We start from the raw sequence: 11,040 nt of genomic DNA, 5'->3' as shown, positions 1-11,040 counted from the left end.
CGAGAGGGTTTGGGGGGAATCTCGCTCCTTGGGGGGCCTGAAACCCCCTTCCCACTTCATCCAAACCTGCTTCTGCTCCAGAGCAAAGAGGACCCGAGGGCGCAGGTCTCTGATGGTCGGAAGCGCTGAGTCCCTCCTCTGTCACAGCGCTGCAATTTGGTACCTCTCCTCCTGCAGCTCTGCAAGTAAATTTTTACACCTTTGATCTAAATCGAAGAAATCAGTGGCAAACGGAGCATTAAAACGTGTCAAACCTCTTGGTCTCAAGCGCTGGTGACACTAAGGATTTTACTGAGCAGCCAAAGCACGACAAGGTCTGTCCCGGGGTGCCCTCCTGCACTTACTCTTACCTATGAACGCTGCTTATCAATAATATACGAAATAAAATAAGTACTTTTAAGAGCAAGGCAACACTTTTTATTTTTATTTAAAAAGGCCTTGATGGCAGGAATATAGTGTAAAAATCATTGGAAAAACTAAAAGGCATTGATACATATTGGAATATACACTTTTTACATAAATTACATTTATTTATTTATTCTTTCATTTGAGGTTCTTATTCGGTATTGAGGTCTAATAGTTAATAGGTCCTGGGATCTGGACGTTTAGACCACCATAGTCTAACATGTACATGTTCATGGGCCATTGCTGAAAGAGAGGGAGAGAAAAAGAAGGCAAAAGTCGCTGTTAGGACACAACGCAAAACCATGCATACATCTAATCCCTGACACGTGCCGACACGGGCTGTTGCTCTCACTTTCCAAATACGATAAAAGAACCAACCCCAAACCAAAACACCACCAGCAAACCTGACAAAAAGAAACTTCTAGGTTTGTATTTCTCTTCTGCTTTTTTTATATTATTATTATTTTTCAGGAGCATTTGGTGTCATCCACAACCGAAGCCAAGCCCTGAGGGAGAGCAGTTGGATGCATCCCCCTGATTTCGTTTCCTATTTTCCCAGTTTGGCTGCACGCTGGAGCTCTGCATTGCTCCCGGCGCAGCGCAGACCGCGGGGAACCGCCGGGTGCTGCCGAGAGGTGCCACGGGGCCGAGGCGCCGCCGCCAGCACCAGTGCTTTAACCCAGTGGGGTCGGGGGATTTGCTGGGGCCTGTCTCCTGTGCGGCTCCCGCTAACACTGCGCACCCCCCGAGGCACTTGGCAGGACGGGTGCGGGAGACCCCCGAGGGGCAGCGAGCGCTTTGCTCCCCTGACCACCCCCAGAGAAAGCCGGTGGGAAAAGGGAGCCCCAGAGCTGCGTCCCCTCCTTCGCCAAACCTGCTCGTGCCATTTTACATCACACTTTACAGTGTTTGTCAGGCGGAGGGAGGTGGTGACGGTTCAAGCAGAGCAGAGAGCAGCATCCTGAAGCAGAAAGATAGGTAGGCAGTAACCCCCCTAATATTTGGAAGGCTTTACCACAAGTGAGATCTGATTTGTTGATGATGTAGACTCCATATTGGAAGAGGAGGAAGAGGAAGATGAGGAAGAGGAAGATACCGAGTTCCCTTCGGAGATCCTCTTCCGCTTCCGTTTGGGAACGCTGGTGTCTTTCTCTGCAGGGGGAGAGGGAAAGCATGGGGTGTCCGAGCCCTGAGAGTGGTCCCTAAATGTGGGGATCCACCCCCCTGTGGCCATCCACTGTGCCACCATTGGTGACACGGAGCTGCCAGCCTTCCTCAGGCACCGGCAAAGAAAATCCCCCAAATAAACGAACCCCAAACTCCAGCACTTACAGAGCCTGATATCCCACAGACTTGTGTCCGTGCTGGATGCTGTGGGGTTGTGGAGGTGCCAGCTGTGATGACAGCATGTCCATATATATATATATCTCCATATACAAAGTTTATCGTGCATCTCTTTTTACATCAGGTTGCAGGCATGCTCTTGCTTGCCAGATCGCTCTCCTCTACCTAGCCACCTATTTTCATAAATCTAATAGGTTCCTAATTATCTCTGGGGCTGCTAATTCTGACACATTTGATTAAAACTGGCTGAGATTTATTGGGGAGGATGGGACAGAGAGAGAAACCACATTTGCAGTGATCACAGAAACCTTGTTTCCTTAGAAGCTCAACTGCTGAACGATGGCTCAAATTAAGGGCTTTAACCAGTGAATAAATTGCTCATGCTGAGTAAATTGCTAATGGGAAAGGGATAATCAAATCCTCCAGAATATGCTGAAAGATTGAGTCTAAGCCCGGTCTCTCCCCAGCTCACAGAACTGCCATCGTCTAAGAGGATGGTTTGCTCCTGAACAAACTCGCTGAGCCTGACTTTTCTTTTTCCAGGTAGGGTCTTCTCCCCAGCCTCCCCCGGGGACGCAGGTGGTTCGAAGGTCTCCCCACTACCCCATCAGTTTTGCTCATATATTCTCTGCCACAGGGCAGGGAAAGCCGTGGTTATTTCTTAGCCCTCCGCTTACCTGTTTGTTTGGCCTCAGTGCAGATTTCGGCAAACGGCCTGCATAAGAGACAAGGGGGTGAGAACAGGGGGACGCCATCGCTTCTCCCCATGCGCCTGTCCACGCTGGGACGCAGCCCAGACCCCGACCCTGTGCGGCCTCCCCGACACCCCTCTGCGTGGGGACGGGACACGGAGCCTCCCACCGCTCCCCGGAGGGAAGCAGAAATAACTCAGCTGGGTCTCTGAGCTGCCCCGTTATCTGCCCCCCGCCGTGCTTCTTCCCAGCACCGTCATCTCAAGCTGTACAAGAAAGAGGGGATGAACCATCCCTGCTAGCGCTTGGCTGTGCCCACCCATGGCTGAGCACGCCCCGGTGGCGCAGGACAGCGGACGCTGGGGATGGCGTGGGTCCTCCGTGGGCACGCGGTGGTGTGACCCTGCTCTTGTGGCCCCGCGGTGACTTACCCCACTCGCGGCTGGGAAGCAAGGGCAATGCTTAACAAACAGAAACCTTCCCCGGTCACAGAGCTGGGGAACTTACTGGAGCTGGTTTATAATCACCATCCGGATGCTCTCCCGTGCCTTCAGGATCTTCTCCAGCCGATGGATGTCGTAGGTATTGGGGTTTCTGAAAGGGATATCGTCTGGCAAGCCGGTAACCTCCACAGCGTCAGGACTGTCCCTGATGAGTTTATAGGGCACCATGACGGGTCGGTTCAAGCCCAGAGCCTCTCCTGTAACGGCAGAGCAGAGGACAACGCACCGGCTTTACCCCACAGGGCTCTGGATCCAACCAACTGAAGGACCAAGAGCCCTGGGAGGACTTTGGGCAGCCATGGCTGCTGTGACGCCCGACCTTTGCTGCAGCCACGTCCCACCCAGCCATCTCACGTCTGCCTGCCCAATTTATTGCCTGCTCCATTAGTCTCCACTTAGGATCCTGCCAGGAGCCTCAGGGAGGGCTGTTTTGCAGCACCAGCACTTGCACAGCCACCTCTGCTCCGTGCAGAGCACTCCCATCACCACGCTTGCACCAGCCGGTGGCTGGGCCAGCAGCAGCAGCAGCGTGGCAGACAGCCCAGGAGAGAGGGCAAACGGGAGAGATTTGCCCATCTCCTCTTGCCTCCGCCTGTCCACAGGTTTGGGGTCACTGGGGTGGAGATCACATCCATCACTCCACATCACATCACATCACTCCTGCCCGTTTTTTGTACCACTGTATCCCTTTGGCCTCCACAACACCCTATGGCAGTGAAATACCACAATTTAATTCTTTGCTGCATTAAAAGTACTTCCTTCTGTGCGATTTAAACCTGCTGCCCATCGCTGTGAGTACATTTTTAGTTCCTGCACCACGGGGAGCAGTGAATGTCCCTCTGAATGACCAGCGAACGTGCTGGTCCTGACTGCAAGTGCCTGCTCTTGCCTCGTGTCCCTGCAACCCCCAAACCTGGCGGTGTGAGCCGCCCCTCAGCCACGTTCCTGGCTGTCCTTCCAGGGAGTTTGTCCCTGCAGCCTACTTGGCATCTTGTGCTCCATAAACCACGCCAGGACCATGGGAACGCAGGGGTCTGCTGTGGGCTCAGCCCTGACATGGGCTGAGTGCTGCTGAGGATGCTCAGAGCATGGTACCAGCCTCGCTGGGGGGCTGTGCCCATATGCCGGCACCTCCAAGGGGGCAAATCCGCCCCAAAGCAGCAAGCAGCACCCCAAAAAGACAGGGTTTACAGGAAGGATGAGCAGCCTTGACAAGGGGAAACTTGAGATAGGAGGGAAATGACTTTCCCTGCTGCTTTGCTGTCATTTTGGCTGTTTTCCTTCTCCTTCAGGCAATTATTCCGGGGAGAGAGGCGAGATGCCGCACCAAACAGTGGGGTGCCACTGAGCCGCGCGGCCCCGCTGCAGGGGTCTCACAGGTTGACAAATAACCGCCCGGCGTTTACACAAGTCATGCCCAAACAGGAACAGCCAGGAGCAGTGGCAGCCTGTACCCGCAGGGCTGAGACGGTGACGCCGCTCGGGGCCGTGCATCCTGCACCCCCCCCACCGGCTGCTATTCCTCCTGTGCCTTTCCTCAACACCGGGTGAAAGGAGGGGTTTGGTAGGCAGCACGGGGAGCCTGCAAATGGCATTTTCGGATCTTCTTCAGACTCCTGACCTCCTTTTCTGCTGTGGCTCCAACGAGCTTTTCCCCAGCTGTGCCCCTCGTCAGGCTGCGGCTCCAGCCTTGCTCCCGGCAGGCAGCGCAGGCAGGGGCTGCTGCCAGCGGGCTGGCACAGGGCGGGCACGCTCAGCGCACACACCGCGGCTCACGTTAGAAACACATCAAAGGCCAACACCACGCTGAACAAATCCTGCTCCTCGTCTGCGTTTTTCCATCCTCCCTCCCCTCGCCAAGAAGGATCTGTCAACAAGAAGGTCACGGTTCCACCTGCCGGGAGCAAGACTCGGGAGCGTCCCTGGGGACGGGCTGTAACGTGAAGCAGTGGGACGAAACCTGTGCTGCAGCAGGCTGCTGTGCGCTCGGCCTATAAATAGAGGCCTTCAGTTGAATTAATTTTAACTACGGCTGCTGTCAGCAAAAACAAACCCGCTTGGTGATGCATGCGGATGGGAGACTCACCGTATTTTTCATTGAAAAGCTCTTTCACTTGCTCTCGGAGAATCACCTTCTCTCCGAGCCTGTTGGCATCGTCCTCATCTGCAAAGCAAAAAAAGACAGGGAATAAAACACCCCGTTTCTTTCTCGTCCCCTGGAAAACCCATCCCACTGTCACAAGGCACGACCATGTCTCTGCCCCCATGCCCCCGGCGTGGCGTGGGGACACCTCGGAGGCGGCTGCTCTGCGCTTGCACCTTGCGTCGCCTTTTAGAGCCGTGCAAAGTAGCTATAAAATGCTGCCAAATCTGCGTTTGCCACGTGCTGCCACGGCTGAGAGCATTTTACATCCACTTTGCGGTGCTGTAAATGACTGCAAAATATGCAAAGCAACGGAGACTCAGGCCCTCAGTGCCACGAATGCTCCCACAAGTGATATCAAGGAATGAGATAGCACTTTTATAGCTGGGCTCCTAAGTACAGTATTGTTTTATAATATGCCATATAATCAGCTTGGCTTTACTAGCTTTTTTAATTATCCTCATCGTGCCAAACAGTTTCTCCTCCATTCTCTCGTTTCAAACGATGCGCCTATGGCAGTAGATTCTTTCCCCCAGCTATTCGGCATCCTCAGGGGGCTTCAGGAAAACATGACTGGGGTCAGTACCGGCCCCCTTTGATGCTTTTTCACCCCGCAGGTATAAAGCACTGACTGAATGAACCTCACCCACCTCTCACCGGGGTCACCCCTCCAGCCCTGGGCCAGCCGGGGGACGCAGCGCAGGGCCGGTCGGTGGGGTGTCCTCCGGAGAGGGGGCATCACCACCATGAGCCTCGCCACACCCAAGGCAGGCATTTCCCCCCACGCCACAGGGTGGAAATCCAGGATGGTTATTTAAAACATCAAGGTGAGCGCTGCAAACCGCAGCATGAGGGACCCGAGCATCCTCTGCCCCAGGTCTGCAGCAATTTAATTTGATTTTGAGCAATCGCATGACACTTGATTCTGATTTTGAGCAATCACATGATTTTGGTTTTGGTTTGAAGCAACCACATGGCTTGCAATTTTGTTTTAAAAGGCAAGCTGAAAAGCTGATGCGAGTCCCTGCCTCCCTGCACGGGGCTCCAGCGCTCGGCAGCCCCGGCAGAAATCACACACCTGGGCCACCCTGCTGCTGAGGGTCCCGGAGAGAAGCTGCCACCCTTAAATCTCTGCACCCTTCTGCTGCAGGGTACAACATTCAAAACCTCTTCTCCATGTGGAAAACAGTAGTTTTGTCTGGATATAACTAGGAAAAAATAAGGGAGAAGTTTCTGCAAAGGAACCTCAGGGCCAAGTTGTGCTTCAAATCCAGAAATGGCAACAAAGCAGCTTGAAAGGCATGGAGCAAAAAATAAATAAAATAAATAGAAGAAAATCAAATAAATGTCGCCAAGGAGCTCTGATTTCAGGAACCAAGACCTTGCCTTGCGGCCGCAGCAGGCCAGCGGGGACAAAGCCTGTGGGCTCCCTCTGTGACTTCCTTGTCATTGATGCTCAGTTTCTGGGCTGTATATACACACCCGCATGGATGTGTAGATGGTAGCAGACAAAGAAACATCAAAAATTAAGTGTTTTCACCCATTTAATTCTCTGGGACTGAAAAACGCAGCAGCTCTTTCCTTTCTGCTCATGCCCTGAGCAACCCGAGTGCAGGAAACAAGATCCCAAGGGGGTTTTTTTTCCACCTTGCGGTGGACAGGACTCCCAAATTCCCATCCAAGGACTCAAATGCCATGAAAAACAGGGAACTGAGCATGCATAACAGAGAAGCCAGAGAGGAGGCTCCGGCCAGTGGTGCTGCTTCCCAGGGACCTGTCCCTCCATCCCCAGGCAGCTCCAGGCAGGAGGGATCTCCATCTACCTTTGACTTTATCCATTTGGAAATAATCAACTCAAGGAAGCCACTGGCACCCCTGGAATGTGACGAGTCCTTCCCATAAAGCAGGTTCATGCGTGCTGCTGGCTTCAGCTCTGGGTTATCTTTTGTTTTTAATTAAACAAAGCAGCCAGTTGATCGACTTATTTTTTCCCCAATCCTACTTGCCCGAAGCGAGGACCCCCGCACTCCAGAGGCACTTACACACAAGAGGTCACATTTTTAAAGCACCATTTGCTCTTTCCCAGTAAGTCTTGCCAGAGCTCGACATTTCTTTTAGAAACGCCTGGTCATACTTAGTAGTTATTAAAAATGGGGTTTAGGTGTCTGCTGTTGGACAGGAGGATCTGAAACACCACCTAGTCTTCTAATGACTTTAAAAAAACACAACAAAACCAAATCCAAGGTATTGCACGGATCAGTAATCTGTCTGGGTTCACGATGCCACATGCAAAGCCCTGATCTCAGCCGGGCAGAGCCTTCCTCCTCCCCATGCCACCGCCAGCATCCCGGGGTGCAACTCCAGGTGATGCACATCCTCCCCACGGCCACCGCGCTCGGAGTAACGCCCTCCCATTAGCCAAACCCCTGGCGTGAAGCCTGTTTCAGCAGGGACACAGCCACTGCCCCGTACATCCCACCGGGAAAGCGGCTCACGTCCCTCCTTCAGGCAACCCCAGTTGTGTCAAAGCAGCCCCCGGCCGGGGCGGGCTGCTGACAGCGGCCAGGATCCGGCCCTGAAGCTTAAGAGGATAAATACACGCCTCTTCCCTCCTCCAGCTTCAGCAGGTGCAAGTCAATCGCACCCCTGTGTAAATCCGGAATAAACCCCCTGACTTTACTGAGGCCATTCCAAAGTAACTCAGGTTTAAATACAGTTTGAATTAGCTCGACGTACGCATGTTTGCAACGCAAAGCTATAAACTCGCAGGAGCAGGAAACTGACAGCGAGACCCGCGGGCAGAATCCCAGCTGATGGGACCACGGCTGGATCTGCTGGAGAGACGCCGTGCCCCACCACAGGTACAGGCAGGCGAGCTCTTCTTTACTCCTGTAAATTAGTATATACGTTAAATCCCCGGAGCCTACACGACTGCACACCAGCTCTGTCTCAGAGGATGTGTTAAAGCAAAGCCAAAAAAGCCCAACCCAAGTCTGTGTAAGCTCTCCTTGTGAACAGCAAGCGGATTTCTTAACAAATTAATTGCTCGGACACACGGATGAGCCGAGGGTAACGCGGCAGGTTGGTCTGTCTGGAGCAGAACCGGCACCGATGCCCAGGGACCGCAGCAACAGTGCTTAGAAATGCAGAGAGGATTAATAACAACAATAAAATACTGTTGAACACATCCTGCATCATTCAGTTCTTGGTATCACAGGGAAACAGAGCAGAGAGGAAAAAAAAAATACCTGAAATTTGGGGTTTTAAGACATTTTCATTCCCATATTAAAACGCAAGTGCATTTCTTGTCTGCTACCATCTACGATGCATCAACTGAGCTACGTACCATTCAAGGCAGCGTAGGCTTTTTCCAATGATGTTATCCGTCTAGGGGCTACAGTGCAAGTTAAAAGAAGACAAAAACAAAACAAAAAAAAAGAGAGAGAAAGAAAAAGAGAGCCATGAGTGCTGCAGCTTGGTTTCTTGGTCACAAACAAAAGCAAAACCCAGGATGACACTGTCCCTAGCAGCTTAAAATTCCTCCGGTCCCGAGGCCCCTCGGCACAGAGATGCTTTCGGTAGCTAAATAACTGCCCAGTGGGTTGGGCAGGCGGGCTGGGCTCTCCACCGCACAGCAGGGACATGTTTTGGGATGCGCTTGAGCCCACGAGCATCCCCTGAGTGACTCCTGAGCAGCTCGAGGCTCAGGGACACGTGGCCGAATTGCAGCATTTCTGGCACGCGCCAAAGCAGCAGCGGTTGGGCTGCACGGCCGCGCCGGAGGAGGAGAAAAATATCTGAGGTTAAAGCAGATGAAAAGCAAACAGGGAAACTGTGTCAGTTCTGCAGCAATGGTGGGAGGAACAGGAGAAAAAGAGATCCCTAAGGAGAGGCTGGTGCTCGCCACCGACTCCGACGTGACGAGTGCTATCAAAAGAAATGAATTTCCTGGGGAAAAGCAGCAGGGACGGGGCTAGAGCCAGGATTTGCATGATGGGCAAAAGGGGGAATGAAGCGGCTCATCACGCTGAAGCCGGCAGCCATGGGGAGAGCCGGGGGGGCTGGGGGCTGTGGGTCGTGGCACTGGGGAGGCATTTGCTGCCAAATTGCAGCACGCGGGCACCAGCGAAGTGGAGGGGATGGGGGGAGAGAGCAGGGGTGCGTGTCCAAATATGCCGGGCGGAGATATGAGTAATTTGAAGTAGCTCCAAATCCACATCAAACATCTCGAGCAGGCTGAGGAAAGCAGCCATTGCAGGCATTCAGTTCAGCGCCACCAAAGGAACAGAAAATCACGGGGTTTTGCACAGGGCAGCTGCAGGTGCTGCTGTCTGGGTGCAGAGCGGGGTGCTGAGCTGGACCCTGCACTGCCTGGGCTGCGGGTGGACAAATCCTGCCGTAAGCGGCTGCAGCACGGCCTCTTGCTGCCACGCAGCAGGACCCAGCCAGAAAATAAGTGATGCTGCCCCTCACCTGGTCCCCTGAGTCGCTGGGTGACACCCTGCCCGGGCGGACACCCTGCGGGCAGCACCCACCGCACAAAACATTTAGGCAAGTATGGAATGTGAAGGGGAAGAGATGCAGATGGGTCACGTCGATGCAGGGAAAGCCAAGCTAGAGTCGGAGCCAAGAGGGACCGAGGTCCTGGCACAGCTCCCGTCAAGGAGGAACGTGGGCAGAGCACGGGCAGGAGCGCAGGCAGGCAGCGAGGACCAGAGGATGCAGCAGCATCTTTCCAATAGGAATCAGAAACAGTTTAAGGGCAGTACAGCATTTCATTTGTTCAGCGGCATTTGCAGCACTTCAGGTGAAGATTTCAAGGTGCTGTTATGAAATCATGCTGATTAAGAAAGATAATTAAAATTTCTTGTCCTGGTAACCCACATGTGCCGCTCAACCTGAACCAGCATCCCACCAGACTCATGGCCGCTGCGCTGCGTGGCACGGAGCGCATCCCTAAGTGCCGGACCACAGCCGGGATGGAGCTGCACCCATCTCAAAGAGCACCCTGAAAAAAAAGGGGGTTTTGGGGTCTCTGAAGGACATGTGAGGACATAAGGCTGGTGGGGAGCGGGAGGGAGGCAAGAGCAAAGCAAACACAAGGGCTGGGATGAGCTGGCCGAGGGTGCTGCTTTCCCGTCGGCGCGAAGATGCCATGCATGCAGGAAAAGGAGACAAAAAACAGGAAAAGAAAAAGGTGGTTGGAAAGGCAGGGGTGCTTAAAAACAGGCTTTGAAGCTCTGCACCTACTCACACTACCTGCTTGATTCTCCACCTTCCGACTAGAAACACTAACCAGCTGAACACTGAAAAATAATTCACTCCGGGTAATGGGAAGGCAGATCAGAAGGAAAAATAACCTGGCTGCTCCTGTGGGGGTTAAACGTCGGGGCTGTGGGGTGAAGGGAGAGGGGCACGGACCTCAAAAAGCAACTTGGTGATGGAGCTAGATGCGCTCTGCTCCCGTCACCGCCCCAGCAAGTCCGTTCCTCTTTTCTTTTTTTCTCGCTAGGAGTTTCCAACACGAGGCACATCTCATCAAAGTCTTGAGGAGGATTGTGCTCTCGTGATTAGAAAAAAAAAATAAAAAGGATGCCTGGATGTGTGGTTTTTTTAATTAAAGAACACTGCCTGCCCTACTTTATTAATTGGAGTATGGGAAATAATCTATCAGGGTGGTAGAGAGTTTGGGGAATAGGACAGATGGAGCTGGTGTACATTTTCAATCAAAGCACATAAAAATTAACATACAGAAAGATGTGTGCTAGATGACTTATGCTTGATTTTTTTCCCTTTTTTTTTTTTTTCAAAGGCTCAAATTAAGCCTGTTTTGTATCTCTGTGCCTCAGGAAAGAAGAGAAGAAAGGCGAAGTGCTGTGTTTATAGCGCTGGAGCTTCACCCCTGCTCTCCCACTTCTGGTTTAATGCCGAGAGATCCTTCTGCTTTCAAAAA

At 52.8% G+C, this 11,040-nt stretch overlaps 1 protein-coding gene across 7 annotated transcripts in view; it reads right to left on the bottom strand.

Moving 5' to 3' along the window:
* Positions 1-443: 443 nt before the first annotated feature.
* Positions 444-11,040, bottom strand: part of GTF2IRD1 (GTF2I repeat domain containing 1) — a 67,341-nt gene continuing 56,744 nt past the window's right edge. For 4 of the 7 annotated variants that reach the window (XM_063341095.1, XM_063341097.1, XM_063341096.1 and 1 more), the window contains 6 exons: positions 8,434-8,481; positions 5,031-5,108; positions 2,949-3,141; positions 2,427-2,464; positions 1,421-1,557; positions 444-648 (listed from right to left, as the gene is read on the bottom strand). In XM_063341095.1, the coding sequence (XP_063197165.1) occupies positions 574-648; positions 1,421-1,557; positions 2,427-2,464; positions 2,949-3,141; positions 5,031-5,108; positions 8,434-8,481 (569 nt within the window). In that variant the 3' untranslated portion in view covers positions 444-573. Of the gene's footprint in view, positions 1,558-2,426; positions 2,465-2,948; positions 3,142-5,030; positions 5,109-8,433; positions 8,482-11,040 lie in introns of all 7 variants that reach the window. The other 3 variants (XM_063341102.1, XM_063341100.1, XM_063341101.1) reach the window with 3 other exon arrangements.

Source organism: Chroicocephalus ridibundus, chromosome 7, assembly GCF_963924245.1.
Source record: "Chroicocephalus ridibundus chromosome 7, bChrRid1.1, whole genome shotgun sequence".
NCBI lineage: Eukaryota > Metazoa > Chordata > Aves > Charadriiformes > Laridae > Chroicocephalus > Chroicocephalus ridibundus.
The sequence above is the reverse complement of the archived record's forward strand: the minus strand, read 5'-3'. Positions and strand labels throughout refer to the sequence as shown.